This window comes from Manis javanica, chromosome 3, assembly GCF_040802235.1.
Source record: "Manis javanica isolate MJ-LG chromosome 3, MJ_LKY, whole genome shotgun sequence".
Lineage (NCBI taxonomy): Eukaryota > Metazoa > Chordata > Mammalia > Pholidota > Manidae > Manis > Manis javanica.
This window is the reverse complement of record NC_133158.1, coordinates 178,216,963-178,239,186: the sequence shown is the minus strand read 5'-3', so window position 1 is coordinate 178,239,186 and position 22,224 is coordinate 178,216,963. Positions and strand designations below refer to the sequence as shown.

The following is a 22,224-nucleotide window of genomic DNA, read 5'->3' as shown; positions in this document are numbered from 1 at the left end:
ATTTACATTACAAATAACTACTACAGTTGACCCCTGAACAATGCAGGGGTTATGGGCACAGAACCATGCAGAGAAAATCCGTATGTAAATTCTGATCCCCCAAAACCTAACTACTAATAGCCTACTCTTGACCAGAAGCCTACTCTTGATGAGAAGCCTTACTGACAGCATAAACGGTTGCTTAACACATATTTTGTATGTTTTATGTTATATTACTGTATTCTTACAAAAAGGTAAGCTACAGAAAATTTTTTAATTGTTGCAAATCTCCAAAACATTTTCCATCACATTTATTGAAAAAATCCACATCGTAAGTGGACCTGTGCAGTTCAAACTCATGTTGTTCAAGGGTCAACTGTAAGAGATTTTTTCCAAATTGGTTTGCAGGGGAAAACAAGAATTTAAAGGTAGCGCCCTGATAACATAGTTACCTGGCAGATAATAGTGGTCTTACAGACTCTACCTAAAAGGACAGCTACCAATAAAGAAAAAAAAAAAGAAAGACTCAGAAACATATATGAGGGAAAAATTCATTTCCTCCTAACCACATGTTTTGGGTAGGAAAATACAACATTGAAAAGATGCCAGGCCTACCATAGGTTGTGCAAAGATTAATTAAGATGGTGGACTTGTAAATGCTCTGCTGACAGCAGTGCTCAGTAAGAACGTGAAGAGCATCATACTCCAGACCGCACTGGGACAGGGCCCTGCAGAGCTCTGAACAAGGCTCCATCTTTCAGTGATGGGTGGTTTTCCAGTCTACAGTATAAAGAAGTGGAAACAAATATAATAGCATCCAGAACTGTTCAACCACAGCAATGGTATCAAAATCCAAAGAACTATCTTGGATGATAAGTTAGAGATACTAAGGCAGTAAAGAATTGAGGGAAAAACAGGCAAACAGCTACACATTTATTAGCTGCCATTTATGCAGGCAGAGAGCCAGAAGAACACAGGAGAAGAGGCAGAGACCTGGTATACAGCATGGGCTTTGTGATTTATTGACAGTCTAACTTTAGAAAAATCACTTAACAGCTTCTTTTTTTTTAACTTCTTATTACATAAAAGTAGAGGGAATAATATAATGAATCTCCATATATCTACCTGTTAGCTAGCTTCAACAATTATCAACTTATAGGTAAACTTGGTTCATCTGTTACTTAGCCCCCTTTCCTGAGTATTGGTGCATTTGTTTATCTTTTATTGTGTAACAATTACCCTAAAATTCAGTGGTTTGAAACAACAAGCATTTACTATCTCACACTTTCTGTGGTCAGGGATTTGCAAGCAGCCGAATGGCTTTGGCCCAGGGTCGCTCAAGAAGCTGCAGTCAGGATGCAGGCAGAACTGTAGTCACCTGTGACTTGGCTGAAGCTACGAGGAAGGGGTAAACTACAGTCCACAGGCCAAAGCTGGCCCACTGCCGGTTTTTGTAAATAAAGTTTAATTGGAACACAACCTTTCTCTTTCATTTACATATTGTCCATGGCTGCTTTTGCAAGACAACAGCAGAACTCCGTAGTTCCATTAGAGACTGCATGGCCCACATGCCTACAATATCTATTATTTCTTTACAGAAAATGTTTACTAACCCTTGGACAAGAGAATCTGCTTCTAAGATGGTTCACTAACATGGCTGATGGCAGTCGGTCATGTTCCTAGTCATGTAGCCTCTCCACTGGCTGCTCTGAGTGTTGGTTCAAAACCTCAGGAGTTTCCCTAGTAAAATCTGCAACTAGCCCCAGTACAAAAGGGCAAGGAAAGACTGAAGAGGCAGACCGCTCCAGATTGGTAGGTGGCAGTTTTAACAAGCAAGGGAACTTACATATGAGGCTTGTCTTGGGTGGCCACAGATGAGTTTATCTCCACACACAAGCACCAGAATCTTAAAAGCTTGTGTATGGAGGCTTTAACTGGGCTGTTACATATACACAGTCCAGATGGTCTCAACACCACCTTACTCTCTCAAGGCTGTGTCCTTGGAATGGCTCCTGGGAGCTGGTGGGAACAAGGAGCAGAATGTAAAGGGAGTAGGGAGGAGCCTCCGGCCACCAGGCCCAGCTCCCAGGCCCGCTCCCAACGGCCTCCTCCGACAAGGAGCAGCCCTCCAGCACAGCAGGCAGCTCTCCCAGGAGAAGGTGAACCAAGGAGAAGGCAGAAGGCACAACATGCTTTGCTATTTATTTACGTGGCCTAGCCTCAGAGGAGGCATACTAACATTTCTGCAGTGTTCCATTGCTTACACAGACTAACCCACATACCGGGTGGGACAGGAGTCCACATGTGTGTAACACTAGGCAGCAGGGATCACTGGGGCTATTGTGGGCACTGACAACAAGCTAGTGACTCTTTCCTTAGTTTATAAAGTCAGGATTTGGAGCAGGATCAAGATGTTTTCAACTCAAACATTTGACAATCATATGATGCAGGGAATTTCTGATAATTTGTGTTTTTGTGCTTTGATTACAGAAAATACTCATTATTTGTCATTGAATTTTAATATCTGTATTTTAATTTTGACTAAGGTATGAATTCAGTATAATTTACTACTTATGTTCTTTAAGCCATTACCAATGTAAAGTGATTGATGTCCTTTAATTAGGTAGTATTTCAAAAGTTTTTAAATCCAAATATTTGTTTTCTTAGGATATGGGGCAAATCATTAAATGTGTTGTTCTTGGGGATTTAAAGCCTAAATTTCAATAAATAAATTTTCTGCTCATTCTTTTAGGTTTATATTCATTGTATGCTATAATATTCAATCATATCACTGTGGTTTTATAGCACTGATAATCAATGAGAAAGAACACTGCTTATTATATTAAATAAAAGTTTATTTTCTACTTTAGCAACTTATGTCTAATTAAAAACAGAAGTTAAAAAAAAAACTCGGTGGTTTTCTGACATGCTAAGTACTCAATAATAGTTTCCAGAATCCCAAATAAACACAGAGGCTAATTTCAAAGTCAAAGGACTAGAATTTAGTAATAGAAAGAAGCACAAAGTCAGGGAGCTTTGACTCTAGTGATGTTCATTTAATTACTGAGTCATTCATTCAACAAATATCAATTTTGTCTGGAGTTATGCTAACCTTAAGAAGCTTCTAGTCTGGTGGTCACAGACAGGTATCTTTGACTTTGATGCCAACAATATAGACTTTAATATCCTAGAACCTTTTAGAAAAAAGGTTTAAAGAAAAGGTAAATAGATGCATACATACCAGCCCAGGGTGGAAAAGGAAGATTTACACTCTCACCTGTTGGCCCTTGAGGCAATGTAATTATTATTATAGTACAGAACCTGAGATTGGAACTCTTACAACTTTCAATATCTTACCAGAATATATCTTTTTTCTTTTTAAATATATAGCTGTAAGCATTCTGAAACCTCTCAAATAATTTATTATAGGGTGAATTTTTTTCTTCCTAAATACAGACAACTTTTATGACATACGTGACACAGCCCAGAGGGCGGGGCATCACTTCTCTGACACAGGGGCCCCAAGGCCCTTCCTTCTGTATGGAATGATCTGTGCTCCAGGCCCTTCTGCTCACACTGTTTCTGATCTATTCATATGGGGACTAGGAAAATGCTTTTACTCTGTTTCATGGCCTATTCAGTAATTTCTACAAGTAAAAATAAATCTGGTTATGATTTGGCCATGTTTCTTACATCTGGGGGAGTAATTCAGATTACAAATTAAAAATTTTGCTTTGAAAACCAGGGGAATGAGATAAGTAGCAATTTATACAGATTTTTACAAGGAAAGACAAAAATGATTGGATGGTTTCTGGAGCTTCAGTGAAGTGTCTTATTTTAATATCTTGTTACCTCCATGCAATTTAAAGCATTTTTTTCTCTAGTGAGAACTGAAAATGCACGGAAGAAAAAAATATCTACACATCAGTGCTAAGGAGAGGATTGTTCTAGATTCTGAAATTGTGAAAAGTACAAACTACTTTAGAATTCTATCTGGTTTGATTTGAGGCTGTGCTATGGTCTTTTGGGAGCCACCCGTTATTAACTGATGTCAACCATAGGCAGTCTTTAAAAAAAAAATTGATTTGAGCTTTAACAAGGCTAGGTATGGGGTCCTTACAAAGTGCTTTACATGTAAATTCCTCACAATGTGCTCTCTTCCCTAGAGATCCCAGAAAGGCATATGACCCAACTGTTTCCATTTTTGCCAGAGTACCTATTTTAAGATTACTTTCTGTCCAAGGACATCATTTGTCATTTACTTAATGTATTAGCTTCTGAACTATATATGAGTCAACAAACTCAGTTTGATCAAATGGAGATTTATTCAGAGTCTACTGGGCATGAGGCCCCATGCTGGATGAGGGGACACAGGCATAAGGCACCACCTGGCCAAGGGCAGTGGGACAGGTGCACAGAAATGGCACCAGGCCATGTTACCCAGTGGAGGGAAGGCTCCCCTGGGAAGATGGGGTCTGTGAGGCTGACGGCAGAGGGGGTGGTGCATGGGTGTGTAGAGGTACGAAGTAGCAGGTGTGCACGGAAATCCATGAACAGCCAATCCTGCCAGACCCAAAAGGAAGAGTAAGGAGTGGCAGGAGAGGGAGCTGAGGAGACACGCCGGAGCCGATACTGTCAGAGCACTAGTTACCTTGGAGAAAGCGATCATTTACAAGTTGGAGAGAAATCGCGTGTACATGGGTAACAGACCCTACCCTAAGAATGGTCTGAGGAGTAGGGCACACGTGGAAGGCTCAGTAAGTGCCTGCTCACGTGCCTGCCCCCACATGCCAGCTCTTGATACCGGCTGTTATTATTACTGCCTAGCTGTGCTTCCTCAGGTCATGAGACCAGGCAGGGCTGCTGCAAAGCTGGAGCTGGTACTCGCCATCTCATCTGATTTTAGGCTCCACTTATCCCAGAACTCCTTCCTGGTTCACCCAGTGCTGCATGGCACCAAGCATGAGGTGGCCCTCCCCCTCCAGCACCACCCATTTTCCCCATAGCTCCTCCCGGCACCCTGCTTACACTGTCACTCCAGCCTCACTTGGACCTGCTGTGGTAGGCACTGTTTTCCGGACCTCATTTAAGTTTCAGGGAGACTATGGCACAGGAAGGTCGTCATCCACCCTTAAGTGGCACAGAGCTGTGAGACAAACTTCCTGACACAGGAGGAAGAGAGGGGCCAGCTTGGAGGGGACACCCCAAATCTCAAACACTAAATTCTGGTTTACCTTGACCTCTAGCTTACTAGCACCTGAGTTACTAGGGCCCTGGGAAAAGGACCATCCCTTCCCCAAGGGCTGAGGCTCCAGTATTGGCTGTCACTGGCTTTTCTTAAGATGCCAATTCTTTATCTGGATTCAACATTATTCTGAACTACACGTTGGTGGATAACATGTGACTACATACTCAACAAATACTTCAGTGCCCTCACTGTATGCTGTGAAACTTTGCACTTTACATTAAAAATGCTCCTGTAACTACCATAACTTGAGAGGAAAAATGCAGGCAAAGGAAAGTTCAGAGGCTCTTTGAAATGTTGGAACTGGTTTAAATACACTTAACCCTAGAAAACAAAGACATCACTTGATGCAGGCTAGCGGGCTGGGCTGGCCTGCCCTGTCCGGGGTCCCACACCTGACCTGAGGCCCTTGAGGGCTATAATCAGCATGTGGTGTCCTCTTACAGGGTTTTTCTTATTCTTTTAACTGATTTCGAGGCTGTCATCTCTCTCAACAAAGTCTCCATTTGGGCCCTGCCCTCTGGCTTGTGTGGGCACCCAGCTCCTGGGGGGGCCAGTTGCCCAGAGGTAGGGGGAGTGGTGACTGTGCTGAGGATGCTGCGTCCTCATGCTCCAGAACACCGAGCGACTCCTATTTTTAATTAGACCTTAAAATTACTGAGAGTTAAATAAATCAATTCGAAAAGAAATCAAAGGGCATCACAGAGGATGATATTTACTGTCTAGAATTATAAAGGTCTCAACCAACTGAAGCTCAGCCATTTGAAAATGCCCTTTGCAGAGTAAACAATTTTACCTTCCCCAGTCTGCCTCTCACCTTCAAGTAGATTTAATTTGCCTGTATATTTAGAAATGCTACAGAGCCTCCTGCCTGACATGGAGAAGAACTTCCAGCGCCTTCCCTCTCCTCGGTGTCCCAGCGCGCCCACCCCACCACCACAGGCTGAGTGGGGCAGCCAGGGCCCACAGGGGCTTCTTCAGACGGGCTGCAGAGCTCCGGCTTCACAGCCACTTGAAGTACTGGCTAACAACGGAGCCCTCTGGGCCTTCCCACAGACCCTGAAGCCCAGCCCTTCATTTCCTAAAACAGAACACTGAGGTGCAGAAGCCATCTGACTCATTCACCAAGGCAAATCTTGGCCCAGAACTCACTTAATTCTTGGCACTCACCTGACACGCTTGGGATCTATCTTTGCTGGGGGCTGGGAGTTAGGGGTGAGGTAAGGAGCAACAGGAAAAGTTTTTAAATGCAGGTGCCTGGGCCCCACCTTGGATCTAGGGAAACAATCTGCAGGCTGTGGGCCTAGGCACATGCAGTTTTTAAAAAGTTCTTCAAGATGCACAGCCCAATTTAAGAACCGTCCGATGGTTTAAATTTCTCAATCATGTTTTTTTCATAAAATGGGAACTCATTGAAAAGTAGCAATTCAAACATAAACATAGCTATTCTTAAGTAACAATTTCTACTGATAAACTTACTGTAATTTCTGGCCCTGGTGACAGGCTAGGCATTAATGAGCTTTAGTCATAAATATGTTTCAATAGCTCCGTTTTTGATGTGAGGCCACCAACTGACCAGAGGTCACAGCAGAAGCCCTCTCTGCCTTTGATACATGAGAAGAGCCCAGTTACTCGAGGTTTCACTTATTTACAAAGCAGATAGTTCAATGTCAGATTAAAGGGAAAAAGGAAAATTTCTACATCTCAGAAATGTCAATAGTTCAACAGGTAACCTGAAGACACACCATTTAATTTGAGTTTTTGGAAAGCATGAAGTGGGTGACCTTTCATATCTAGGACCTTCTGGATTCTTTGGGACTTCTGGACAGTGAGCCCAAACAGGAGATGTGATGAAAAGCTTTGTCCTGACTGAGGGCAGCATAAACGTGGGGGGCCTGCACAGCAGCGCTGACCATGCAACAAAGCCTCACTCCAGCAAGAGAGAACGAGGGGCAGTTGCTGCAGGGTCTCCCGCCCAGCTTCAACCCTGCACCTTTTATTCTCAGATTGTAATTTTAACAAAACAGTAGTGGAGAGACAATACTTCTACCTGGTTTGGTCAAGGCCCTTGAATCCCTGACTGCAGCGCTCGTCGCCACCTCCCGCCCACTTGATGCACTGAAGCCATTTGAGCTACACACGCACAAATTTGAAATCACCTTTAGTGTAAGCTAATAACATATTTTTGAAGGTATTTGATAAATATACTAGTCAAAACCTTCTGGATATCTCTGTCCCTCTGGAACCTTAATAGCAAAATCAGCATCAACAATCACATGTTTATAGAGGATGATGTTAATCGGATAATCGCACCTATGTCTACAGGGGGAAAAAAAGCCCAAAGAGCCTTAAAATCTTTTAGATTTTTTCTTCTTTTTAAAGTAAGTGAGATAGAATTTTGGTTAGTGTTTCCTTTCTCAATGATGTGAGTTAAATAAATTTTGCCTTGAATTAGGGCTTTGCTTCACTGTCAGATAGGGCATATCTAAAATATAGGAATCGAGGCGCTGAGATCATTTGAGAGGTCATTTAGCCATATCCGGAGTAAAGCCTATGGTCTGGGAGTCTGCCAAAAACAAATATAACAGCTCTGTAGTAGGACTCTCAGGTAAAGATAGTTAGTAATATGAGACGTGTTAATGTTCAGTATCAGTAAAGATCCTTTGCTTTTTAGACAAATACATGACATGAAATCCTGGTGAGTGGAAAGCTTCACTAAAGGAAGCAAAATCTCACCTTGACCTGGAGTTAGGGGATACATGCCAGGAAGTTGCCTACCAAATCTGTAACATCTTACCAGAAATGTAATCAGTGGAGAAACCTGACTTACCAAAACTCTTCTGAAGACTATGTGTACACTTAAAAATTTTTTTGCTTGCAAAATCCCTAAAATTTTTGGATGTTGTGTGCCCTCCCACATAATTTTAAGTTAACATCTCAAATTTTGATCATAAATTCAAAGCAAAAAATGTATTTTCTAACATACTGTAAATATTGACACTTCAACTATTAGGTCACTTTTTTAACTACCCAAGAGATTCTCATAGATACATAGTATGAGATATCTATCATCACCCATTTAAAAAATATAAGAATATGCTCTTAATCACTAGTAATAATTTAATGTTTTTCCTTTTTTCCCCTCTTTGAAACCACATTTTCTTTCCACTTGTCCCAAATAACTGTATCCTAATACAAATATTTTATTGCCTTAAACTATCAATCACTCTCATACTTTACTTCAATAATATGTTCAAAAATGGAAATTTCAAAGTTTAAAACATTTCTTGTGACTGTCTCACTATAAGTTTTAAAAATGTTCTGGACTGAACATGATCGCTACAATTATTATTCGTCCACAAATAACAAAAAATTATATAAATATAATATACATTTTGATTAACAATTACTGGACATAAATTTCTGGACATTTTGGAACTGCATCTCTTCAGGAGATGGGTTTGATTTTGGTGGGCAGGCGATCGGGGTGCGTGTGCCGAATGCAGCTTAGCTCCTGGCATTTTCAGTCTGAAATGTTCTCTGTGGCCTGGGAGGTTATAAACTGAAGACGAGGCACATATAAGGTTCAAAACGTGAGAGGTGTGCCTTCCTTCTGCCAAGTGGGAGGACAACTGTGAATGGAGAGATGGCACGGCTGTGGGCAGCCAGGAGGACCCAGCAGCACACCTAGGCATCCTCGGGCAATTAACGAGAGCATGTGTAAGTGAGGATCTGAACATCAGGCCTTTATAACTGTGACCATTCGCTCCTTGCAAAGTCTAAGTACATTGATGTCTGGAGGAATTATGCTCTGCTCATGCCTCCTGGTTCATCCTACGTCTCTGCCCTTCAACCCCCTGGTCTGAGCCTCTCCTTTAGAAGACAGCTGAGCAAACACGTTAAACTAAGAATGGGGTGCCAGGCAAAGAGCCTCCAGGTCTGCCCTCTAGTGGTGTTCTCACTCTGACCTTACCAGAAGTCTACAGAGGAATTCACAAACAAATCCCATTTTGCCTCCAACTGCATCTTGGTTTCCACACTTGATTCATGACCTCAAACTTATGTGTAAAGTATGTATTATGTGAAAAAAAATTTTACTCCAGAAATTTTACGTGATGTTTAAAATTTTTTTCTACATGAAACAAAACGTATGAATGTTTGTAAAGAGGAAGAATCTGTGGAGGATGTGCCCATGTGAGCCTGAAAATGGCATGATTCAAACCATGACCATCAGGGAGGACTTTATTTCTTATTTATATGTGTCTTAAATGATACCAAATGGCAAATAATCTCCCTCCCGGAGAATTCCTGTTGATCTTAAGAAAGTAGTACATGCACATGGCCAGAAAATTCAAACTGTACATGACAAGAGATAATCGTAACCCTTCTCCTCACAGGTAACCACTCTTTGGGGTCTCCCGGGAGCCTTCCGAGGAAAACAAAGGCAAGCATCAGCATTCATCCGTTTCTCTTCCCTTCCCTCCTTTTCTTTAAAATTTGACCCACAGGTTATCATATTGTTCTGTATCTTGCTTTTTTCTACTTACTAAAGTAGTGAATAAGCACATACATGCACACACACACACACACACACACACACACACACACATGGAAGCACAGACAGACCTTTTTAAAAAGCAGGTTCATAGCATTTTGTCATATGGGACCATATCATACCATAATTTATTTAACCAGTCCTCTACTGAGGCATTTAGCTATCTCCAGGTTTTTGCTAATAAAAATGTTTCAATGACTGTATTTTGATACACTTTGCAGATATAACCATTACCCTTGCAAGAGTCATTTTGGCTGGAGGATAATTTAAATTTTGATTCAACTGCATTCCAGAAAGGCTGAACCAATTTACACTTCTGTCAAGAGTATATAAAAGAGGGTCCATTTCCCCACACTCAGTGAGGCAGGCTATCAACCAATGCTGCCAATAGAATGGGTAAAATGTGGTATTTCACTGTTTCTTGAATTTACATTTCTTTAATTTTGAGTGAGGCTGAGCATCTCTTTATATGCTATGCTTTGATTACTGGATAACTTTTTAAAATGGATTTATCAAGAAAATATCAAATTAAAGATATTAACCACTTTTCATATATGTTGCATGTATTTCTCTGGTTTGTCCAATTTATGTTTTGAGCTTTTTTTTGTTGTATAGAAGTTTCAAATTCTGATGCATTTACTTTATTAATATTTTCCTTTATAATTTTGGTGGTTGTGTTCTGATTAAGAAGGCGTTTCCCACTGTAAGATGTACTCAGGCTTTTTTTATGGATCTTTTATGGTTTAAGTTTTTTATATTTAATCTCTTAAGCATCTGAATTTTGTAGGGGGGAGCAGCAAGAAGTATGTAAAGAATGAGGTAAAACAATGTGTAATAATGCCCCAAATAACTTTGCTATCAAACCATGTAACAATCCTTTATTTCCACTGACATAAAAATGTCACTACCATAAAGTCCCAGTTTTATGTGGGTCCATTTATAGACTCTCTGCTTTATTCTACGGATCTATTTCTTCCCTAATTCAAAATGGATCTAATTACTATAACTCTTGTATTATTCAGAATACATTAATACATTTTAATGGCTGGCAAAGCTACAGACCTCATTTTCTTCTTTTCCGGAAGTTTCTTTTCTATTCTCAAATATTTATTTCTACATATTTGAGTTGGCATTACCTTTTCACAAGATTGAATCTTTTCATCCCAGCAGAATTAAAAAAAATTCTTCATATAGATTATCCATATTGCTTTCATAAGTACTACCTAAAGGTTTTATATTTTGGCTTCTTCTGTAATTGGAAAATTTTTGGTAATATTTCCAAAACTGGTTATTATTTCTTATGAAATAAATTATTTTAGATAAATTCTGTAACCTGCTTCCTTGCCAAAATATCCTATTGTTTCTAATAATATCTTGTGGTTTTTAGATATATAATCTTATAATCTTCAAGTAATGATAAATTCACCCCTTCCAGGTTTCTTGAAGTCCACCCTCTTGCGTGACTGCACTAGTTAGCTTCTCTAGAACAGTACGAAACACCAATGGTCATAACGGGTTTCCTGACATTGCTGGGGATGCTTCTGGGGTTCCAATTCGGAGCATGATGCTGGGTTTCAAGATAAGAACACACTGGCTAGCCCGCATGCCAAAACTGAACTTGGTCCACACCTTGAAAACAAGGTAAGTTAGTCTTTTCACCTACCATGTCAAGCATGAGCAGAAATCTGGCTGGTGGACCTGAGGTTCTCCCTGTTCTCCACACGCGTAGCAGGAGTCTTATTCTGGGATCACCCACCTAAGCAGGGGTGCGGTCTACTCCAGTGTGAGGTTCCCCATCTGATATACAACAGAAGCCCCTGCTTCTACCAGAGTGTCAGCTTGTATGGGTCCTCCTTACAATTTTCTTCCTTCCAACCCCCCAACTGCAAGAGAAATAGTTCTATAAAAGTGGTTTGGAGGCCTAAAGGACTTTGAGGGCTGGAGAAGTCCTGGATCCAGGGCTTGTCCCCTCAGATGACGCTGCTTTATTGATTTTCCCATTGTTAAATTCCTACGAGTCACTGGAGCTCCTAGGAATCTTCTGTCTCCCTACTCTCACTCACCTGCAAAGAGGGATCACCAAAATGAAGAACTCCAAGATGGTTTTTAGTTCTCTTGCCCTCGCCCTCACCCTCTCCTTCTCTCTCTCTTTTTTTGGTCTCTCGTAGAATGTGGAAGTCACTGTGAAGAAGTCTGTACTTCCATGGCATGTTTTACTGCTTTTGCCCACACTTTATGGTTCTCTTTTACTCTCTGCAAGGTATTGTTCAGGACTCTATTTAGTCATGTTTCCTCTCTTAATGTTTCTGCAAACAGAAGACTTTGTAACTGTGGGGAGCTGCTCCAGAGTGATTCTTGGAAATTTTTGTGTCTTGTTCTTTTGCGGGATGCTAGCTCCATTCTTTTTATTGTTATTATTATCATCATCATCATCAAATGTCTATCACAGTGGTTCAACAGTCCCCTCTCTCCCCCTTGCTTATCACTAGTCACTTCTCAGTGTCTATGAGCCTAATGCTGCTTTATTCCTTCTGTTTTGCTTTGTTTTTATATTCCACAAATAAGTGAAATCACATGGCATTTGTCTTTCTCCCCTGGCTTATTTCACTGAGCGTAATACCCTCTAGCTTCATCCATGTGGTTGCAAATGGCAGGATTTATTTTCTTTTTATAGCTAAATAATATTCCATTGTGTACATGTGCCACATCTTCTTTATCCATTCATCTACTGATGGACACTTAGGTTGCTTCCTTATCTTGACTATTGTAAATAGTGTGGCAATAAACATAGGGGTGCATATGTCTTTTTGAATCACAGATCTTCTTTTCTTTGGGTAAATTCCTAGGAGTGTAATTCCCGGGTCAAATGGTATTTCTATTTTTAGTTTTTTGAGGAACCTCCATATTGCTTTCCACAATGGTTGAACTAATTTACATTCCTACTAACAGTGTAGAAAGGTTCCCCTGTCTCTGCATCCTTGCCAGCATTTGTTGTTGTTTGTCTTTTGGATGGTGGCCATCCTAACTGGTTTGAGGTGGTATCTTACTGTGGTTTTAATTTGCATTTCCCTGATAATTAGCAATGTGGAGCATCTTTTCATGCGCCTGTTGGTCATTTGTATTTCTTCTTTGGAAAAGTGTCTGTTCAGATCCTCCATCCATCCACATTTTGATCAGGTTATTTGGTTTTTGGATGTTGAGGAGTATAAATTCTGTATCTATTTTGGATGTTAACCCCTTATCAGATGAGTTGTTTATGAATACATTCTTCCATACTGTAGGATGCCTTTTTGTTCTGCTGATGGTGTCCTTTGGTATACAGAAGCTTTTCAGTTTGATGTAATCCCACTTACTTATATTTTATTTTGTTTCCCTTGCCCAAGGAGATGTGTCCAGGAAAAAATTGCTCATGCTTATATTCAAGAGATTCTTGCCTATGTTTTCTTCTAAGAGTTTTATGGTTTCATGACTTACATTCAGGTCTTTGATCCATTTCCAGTTTACTTTTGTGTATGGGGTTAGACAATAATCCAGTTTCATTCTCTTGCATGTAGCTGTCCAGTTTTGCCAATACCAGTTGTTAAAGAGGCTGTCATTTCCCCATTGTATGTCCATGGCTCCTTTATCTATTAATTGACCGTATATGAGTGGGTTTATATCTGGGCTCTCTATTCTGTTCCAGTGATATATAGGTCTGTTCCTGCACAGTCCTAAATTGGTTTGACTGCTGTGGCTTTGTAGTAGAGCTTGAAGCCAGGAAGCATAATCCCCCCACTCCATTCTTTAACATTGCTTGAATACTTTTGTTTTGCTTAGTTTAGTTCTGTAAACCTATTTGTTGATAACATTGTTAGGATTTTGTTATGCTATCCTAAAATGGAGTTTTCTGTATTTATTTAAACTGGTAACTTCAAGGATGAAGGAAGTGCTGTGAGTCCTCTGAATAATGTCTCCTGGCATTTGCTAAAGAAATACATTTATTTTTAACACAGTTGCCCTTACCTGCTGCTTGAGTGCCTCCAAAGACTCAAATTCCAATCTGGCTAGTTTCATCTGGATATGTCGTGGTTTATCAGGTATGGCAAAGGCAAGTATAAACTTTAAAGCCAGGAGTGTATGCTGAAAACGAAAAAAAAAGAATATGTGTTGAGATGACACATTAGACCATAAGTGCAAGGAAACAAATTAGCACTTAAGCAATCTGCAATCCTTCTCATCAGTCTTGGGTAATTTCTAATTACTGGCCTGTGATATATCAGAGATAAATCAGGCCCATGAATTATTTTTAATCTACTCCACTGTAGCCCACTCAATAATTACTGACCTTTTAATTTTTTTTAATCAGTTCCCTCAAATTGACATTACATGCTACTCTCAATGTTTTATAGAAAAATAAAGTTTATTCCAAAATGTCTCTCACAAAATGACTTTTTCTACCTATGTGATAATTCCCAATGCATCTTAGCATACATTTGCAGAGTCATTGCATGGTTTGCCCAATAACACGGTCCCTGTGCTATGGCTCAGGCTGAGTTGTAGGAAATGTACTTGTCTTAAATCTCAGGTGCCTTGAATCCTCAACAACCTCAATAGTGTCAGATGAAATTTCTTTCATGAAATGATAATCAATAAATATTGATGAACTAACTGATCATAATACACCGCCTCTTGCTGCTGACTCCATATACTGTAGGCAGGTACATGGAAAGGTAGCGTATATTCCATAGTAGCATGGGAAACTCAGAACCTGGCTATTTTGCTTCTCTTCTATACCACCATCATAAAGAGGTTCTCTACAATATACTAATATGAGGTTTATAACTATGCTTTTCTCTGAAGGACAGAAATAAGCCACCAGGATTGCTTCTATTGGTAAGCCTGCTCTTCTGATGCACGGCCTCAACTTATGGATGCTTCTCCAATTCTAGCACCATCTTGTGATCCAGGAACAACACCCACAGAAATATGAACATTTAAAAGAATAAAGCTTCCTTTTTGATGATAGCATGAATTACTTCTAAATACTAAAAAACTATGGAATAATTTTAAAGGTAAGAAATAAAAGGCATTAAGAAAATCAGTGGGAAATTCATTAAAAAAATTAGGCATTAAGAAAAACATCTAAGAAATGCTGCACTGACAGAAAAAGAAGATATCTAAAAAAAATTAAATGCATTCCTTAGTGTGATATTGTTAAAAGGAGGATGAAGGATAATAACAGGTGTCTATCTCCTGGGAGAAGTTTGAAATAATGAAGGAAATCAGTATCATGACAAAAAGGAATAATTCAATCTAAAACTTGAAAATGGGCAGAACCCCAGGGCAGGGCAGGGCAGGCACTACCTAGTACTAACAAGAAACCTGGAGTAGACCAGTGACAGGCAATCCTCACAGAAATGTAACTGTAATGAGCAGAGCAGACCTGGAAAATGCTGATGAGGTGCATGTAGTGTGAAAACAAGTACTGAACAGCATGGACTGGATGATAACCTACACTGTAATTCTGAACTAACCAAACTGATTAATAAGAACCTGGATATAATCTACAGAAAAGAAGCGAGTAACTCAGGAAAAGCTATACTGTATCATTATTTCATTCCACTGGAGTATTAAAACATAGTTTTATATGAGACTTACCTCTTAAGTGGAAATATTAAACTATCAATGAACAAATTAGTGGCTGAAAAGAAATCTTTCATATTTTTCAGAAACTGTGTATCCAAGCTGTCATACCTCATCGTGACCCAGTTACTGGCCCTTTTCCATCTCTCTTAACAAATCTGTACCTTTTTCTCTTCTTTTGAGTCTCAGTAGGAATTAGTGAGAAAAGAAAAAGAATAAGAGAACCCAGAAATTGATACACAATAATATGCCCAACATAATTTTTCACAAAGGTGCTAAAGCAATTCAATGGAGCCTTTCAACAAATGTTGCTGGAGCAACTGTACCTCCACAGGCAAAACACAAAGCTCACCCTTATACTCTGTGAAAGGTCCTACTATGAGGATGAAAGGAGAAACCAAAGGTGTGATAAAGTATTTGCAAACCACATATCTAACAAAGGACTTATGTCCAAGAGTCTTCCCTTGGATATAAGGTGCCTGAAAGATGTGTTGACTCTTCTTTGGGAACCAGAACTAGCTATTGGGTGCCACGGATCTTTGTGTTCACAGTTTCCACATTAAGTGTTCATAAAACTCTCATGAACTGAAAAATATATTTATTAGACAATATTAATTAAAACAGGGGTGTATTTTAACAGGTTGGAACACTTACATAGTAACGAGCTTTTATTAGTAGTTTTCTCTAGCTCATTTTCCTAAAAATATTTTATAGTAAATGTTTTTAAAAGCCCATGTAGAGAGAAACCAGTTTCTTTTGAACTATATTTGCAAAATAGGTTCCTAACAGACCTAAGTTTTTTCAAGGTTTTAACTTCCCACTGAAAAACTCCAGAGTTATGCTCCTTGAAGAACAGCTGTACACAAACCACACTGCTGAGCACTCTTGCTGGCTACCAGCATCACTGAGAGCCAGAAGGGACGTAGCATTGTGTCCACCCCCTGCACAGTGTTAGTACTTACTAGTGACTAGTGTACTGAACATGGGCTAAGGGTTGAAGAGTGCTACAGTGAAGAGATGATGTCCTGTCTTACAGTCAGGATAGGGAGATGAGTAATAATAGCCATCATAATGCCAATGTGAGAGTTCCTGCTTGGGCACGTACAAAGGCTGGGAGCATACAGATCAACAGTTACCCCAGGTTTTAGCAGGCTGGAGAGAGCTTCCTAAAGGAAGTAAGTTTGAGCAGACACATGAAGGATTAGGAGGAGCTGGTAAGGAAAGGGAGAGGAGTATTTCCAGGGAGAGGACAAATTCCAAAGGGACAGCAGGATCAAAGACAGAGGGGCCACAGAGGTAATCAGGCACCAGATGACAAGGAGCTAAGCCACCAGGTTGAGGAGAGCAAAGGCACCGAGGGCATCAACCCAGGAATGACGTGATCAAATGTCCTCATTTGTGGCTTGGAAAGCGGACAGGTTCGGAGGCTGTGGAAGTGCATGCAAGTCAGCAAGGAGGCCTGAGTGTGTGGAAGAGCAAGAGGGATGATGCCAGGAACGACCGGAGGGCTCGTCAGCAGAGGACTCAATGAGCCTCCAGGACTACTCAACTGGAGTAATGGGCACAGGATGAGGAGCGGTCTGAGAGGGACACAGTGTTCAGATGTCTGTGGGGTGTATACATGGAGATACTCAGCAAGCAGTAGGAGAGAGGGTCCCAAGTTATGAAGGGGTTGGAGGCAGAGATTTGGGATTCACTGGTGTATGTGTATAAGTGGCAAGTAAAGCCGCGGGAATAGACAGATGGACAGGGGTGTACAGAGAGAAAGAGATGAGATGAGGTGAGAGGGCAGTGCAGGATGGAACTGAAGGAACAGAAGCAAGCATGATGAGCAGAGGGGGGGCGCTGCAGAGAGGCATGAGAGGAAGCAGTGAGCACAGGCAGAACCTAGGAGGCCATGAAGTTACAAAGCAAAGGGGAGAGAAAGAAGCCGGTTGTGGTGGGGTGTCAAGTACATGAAGCCTGAGACGAAATATTTGACTTAACCACTAGGAGGCCTTTGGTGACTCTGGTGGGAGTAGCAGACTGAGTGGCAGTCACAGAAGCAAGACCACAGTGGGCTAAGAGGGGAGGCAAGGCTGGAGAGCAGCAGGGCAACATCTGCATTCAGAAAGTCTAGCTGGGAAGGGGAGGAGGTGGTACCTGAAGGGAGACCTGGGCTAGCAGGGGTTTGGCTTTAAAGGTGTAAGCCTTGAATATTGAAATGCCTTGGCAAGGGAGCTGCAAGAATGGTAAGAGGTGCAGATCCTGGGAGAGCTCTAAGGCACAGGGCCAGGCCTCTGAGCAAGGCAGGGGCTCAGCCAGACAGGAGGCCTGACAACGTCACTCAGGGAGGAGGGCTGACTGGGGGAAACAACAGCATATGGGGGCACCAATCCGAGACTGAAGAGAAAAATTTTAAAAGAAATTTATTGTTCAGAATATGCAATTCAATACTTACAATGAGGAAGGACAGCTGAGAATTACAGTGTTCTCTTTTCCTTTACAGACCTAATCTTAAATCATCATTAAATATCCTTTCTTCAAAGCAGCAACCTAAGTAACATTTATAGCACTGTGTTCCAAATGATCAATTTTTAAAATCCTGTTTATATTTTCCATACAGAAAAATCTGTCTCAAGGCTGAAAACTGCTTTTTGCTACTGACCTGAGAAAAAAAATTGTAGAAAGCATTTCAGCTATTTTCACTTGTTTTTGTAAACAAATCTCTAAGATGAAATATGAATCTGCTCAGATTTGAAGAAAAACATATGCAAAATGAATAGTTGGACTGGCTTTTCTTAGTCTGCCTATGAAAAGATAAGTAATTTTATGGGTCATGATTGAGATTCTTCACCATAAATTGTCTTTCAAAGTAAAACTCATACAATTATATCCTAAACAAAATAAAGGAGAAAAATGGTGTGGGGTGGGGTGAGGAGATGGGCAGAATTTTAAAACTAAGTACAAAGAAGTTGGCTCCACATAGCAATATACTTCCAGTAATGATTATAGGGCATTTTACACAGGAAAGGAAAAAAGAAGAGGACCAGAGAAAATTAGCTCAGAAGCTACATGTTTTCCTGAGCTGATGGTAAAGGACTGCCTACTCTGCCATCAGTGTGTTGCTCACCTTTGGTCACTACAGGGTTCTCAGACTCTTGGAAGTATCGTGCCAGGTGTACACAGAGTGAGTAGAACCATTCTATTTTACAAAAACTAGAAAACTCATGATGTAATCTGCAGTAGCAGCTGTGTTTATAGGAGTGTGTCTCCAACCCTGTCTCTTCGGAAATAGAAAATGCAAATTAGAGTTGAATCCTTGGAATTCTAAAAAGCTAGTTTGATTTCTACAGTGGAATGTCTGCCACATTACCTCTTTCCATTCAGAGCCCAGCCACCACTGGATAAAGAAACTCCTTTAAGAAAGCATCCTTTACTGATTACCAAACCAATTACATGCCAAACTGAAGTTAATAAGATATTAACAGAGCCAAAACTGAAAAATATACTATGGAATTAGCCTTTTAAGGGAAAAAAACAATATGATCAAAAAAAAAAAAAAACCCCACAGAAATCCATGAGATGCACCAAAAATAGTTCTGAGAGGGAAGTTCATAGCAAAACAGGCCTACCTCAAGAAATGAGAGAAATCTCAAATAAGCAATTTAGCTTTACATTTAAAGGAACTACAAAAAGAAGAAATGAGGCCCAAGTTAGTAGAAGAAAGGAAATAATAAAGATCAGAGTGGAAATGAATGAGACTAATAAAATAATATAATAAAAAATACCAATGAAACTTAGATACTTGAAAAGATATACACAATTGATAAACCTTTAGTTAGACTCATCAAGGAAAACAGAGAACTCAAAAAAAATAAAATCAGAAATAAAAGAGAAGTTACAACTGATAGCACAGAAATAACAAAAGATCAAGACACTACTATGAACAGTTGTATGCCAACAAACTGGACAAACTAGAGGAAATGAATAAATACCTAGAAAATTTCAATCTTTCAAGACTGAATCAGGAAGAAATAAAAAATCTAAATAAACTGATTACTGGTGAGGAAATGAAGTTAGTAATAAAAAAATCTCCCAACAAACAAAACCCAGAACCAGACATCTTCACTAGTGAATTCTAGCAAACACTTAAAGAAGATTTAATACTTATCCTTCTCAAACTCTTCCAAAGAATTGCAGAAGAGGGAGTACTTCCATACTTATTTTACAAGGCCAGCATTACCTTGATATCAAAACCAGATGACACCATAAAAAAAGATTATAGGCCAATATCCCTATGAACATAGATACAAAAATCTTCAATAAAATGTTAAAAAACTGAAACAAACAAAACATTAAAAGGATCATACACCATGATCAAGTAGGATTTATTCCAGGGATGCAAGGATAGTTCAATATAAGCAAATCAATCAAAGTGGTACACATCAACAGAATGTAAGATAAAAACCACATGATCATCTCAATAGATGCACAAAAAACACTTGACAAAACTGAACATGCAGTTATTGTCAAAAACTCTCAACAAAGTGGGTACAGAGGGAACATACCCAAACATAATAAAGTCCATATATGACAAACACACAGCTAGTATCATACTCAACAGTGAAAAGCTAAATGCTTTTTCAATAAGACCAGGAACAAGACAAGGATATCCACTATTCCTGCTTTTATTCAACATAGTACTGGAAGTCCTAGCCATAGCAATTAGGCAAGAAAAAGACAAGAAAGACATACAAATTGGAAAGAAAGAAAAATTGTCACTTTAAAGAAAATACTAAAGACTCCACAAAAAAATCATTAGAATACATTAATTCAGTAAAATCAAAGATACAGAATTAATATGTAGACATTGCTGTTTCTATACAATAATAACACATCAGAAAGAGAAATCAAGAAAACAATCTCCTTAACAATTGAATCAAAGGAATGAAATACCTAGGAACAAATTTAAATAAGGAGGTGAAAGGCCTCTACACTGGAAAACTTTTAAAGAACTGATTTAAGAAATTGAACACAAAGCAAATAAATGTACAGATACTCCATGCTCATAGATTGGAAGAATTAATATTGCTAAAATGTCCATACTACCAGAAGCAATCTACAGATTCAATGTGACCCATATCAAAATTCCAAAGAACTTTTTCATGGAATGAGAACAAAAAAATCTAAAATTTGTATGGAACCATGTGTTTGTCTTCCTCTGCCTGGCTTATTTCACTGAGCATAATACCCTCTAGCTCTATCCATGTTGCAAATGGTAGGATCTGTTTTTTTCTTATGGCTGCATAATATTCCATTGTGTATATGTACCATACCTTCTTTATCCATTCATCTACTGAGGGACACTTAGGTTGCTTCCATTTCTTGGCTATTGCAAATAGTGTGGCAATAAACATAGGGGTGCATATGTCCCTTTGAATCTGGGAATTTGTTTTCTTTGGGTAAATTCCTAGGAGTGGAATTCCTGAGTCAAATGATATTTCTATTTTTAGTTTTTTGAGGAACCTCCATATTACTTTCCACAATGGTTGGATTAATTTACATTCCCCCCAACAGTGTAGGAGGGTGCCCCTTTCTCGGCATCCTCACCAGCATTTGTTGTTGTTTGTCTTTTGGATGTTGGCCATTCTAACTGGTGTGAGGTGATATCTCATTGTCGTTTTATTTGAATATCCCTGAAAATTAGCGACGTGGAGCATCTTTTCATGTGCCTGTTAGCCATCTGAATTTCTTTCTTGTAGAAGTGTCTGCTCATGTCCTCTGCCCATTTTTTACTTGGGTTATTTGCTTTTTGGGTGTTGAGATGTGTGAGTTCTTCATATATTTTAGAAGGTAAACCCTTGTCAATATGTCTTTTATGAATATATTCTCCCTTACTGCAAGATGCCTTTATTGCTCTACTGATGGTGTCCTTTGCTGTACAGAAGCTTTTTAGATTAATGTAGTCCCATTTGTTCATTTTTGCATTTGTTTACCCAAGAAGATGTGTTCAGAAAAACTTGCACATGTTTATATTCTAGAGATTTTTGCCTATGTTTTCTTCTAAGAGTTTTATGGTTTCATTATTTACATACAGGTCTTTGATTCATTTCAAGTTTACTTTTGTGTATGGGGTTAGACAATGATCCAGTTTCATTCTCTTACATGTAGCTGTCCAGTTTTGCCAACATCAGTTATTGAAGAGGCTGTCATTTCCCCACTGTACATCCATGGTTCCTTTAGAGTATATTAATTGAACATATATGTCTGGGTTTATATCTGGGCTCTCCATTCTGTTCCATTGATCTATGGGCTTGTTCTTGTGCCAAGAACAAACTGTCTTGATTACTGTGGCTTTGTAGTAGAGCTTGAAGTCAGGGAGCGTAATTCTCCCTGCTTTATTCTTCCTTCTCAGGATTGCATTGGCTATTCAGGATCTTTGGTGGTTCCATATGAATTGTAGTACTATTTGTTCTAGATTGTTAAAGAATGCTGTTGGTATTTTGATAGGGACTGCACTGAATCTGTAGACTGCTTTAGGCAGATTGGACATTTTCACAATATTAATTCTTCCTATCCATGAGCACGGGATGCATTTCCATTTATTGGTGTCTTCTTTAATTTCTCTCATGAGTGTCTTGTAGTTTTCAGAGTATAGATCATTCACTTCCTTGGTTAGGTTTATTCCTAGGTATTTTATTCTTTTTGATGCAATTGTGAATGGAATTTTTTTCCTGATTTCTCTTTCTGCTAGTTCATCATTATTATATAGGAATGCCACATATTTCTGTGTACTAATTTTGTATCCTGCAACTTTTCTGAATACAGTTATTTGTTCTAG

The 22,224-nt window shown here is 39.5% G+C and overlaps 1 protein-coding gene across 3 annotated transcripts in view; it reads right to left on the bottom strand.

Annotated features, from left to right (window-relative positions):
* The window catches only part of ANO10 (anoctamin 10), a 335,794-nt gene that overhangs the window by 70,113 nt on the left and 243,457 nt on the right, over nucleotides 1-22,224 (bottom strand). For all 3 annotated transcript variants that reach the window (XM_073232454.1, XM_036996273.2, XM_073232455.1), the window contains exon 12: nucleotides 13,782-13,898. In XM_073232454.1, coding sequence (XP_073088555.1) covers nucleotides 13,782-13,898 — 117 coding nt within the window. The remainder of the gene's footprint in view (nucleotides 1-13,781; nucleotides 13,899-22,224) is intronic.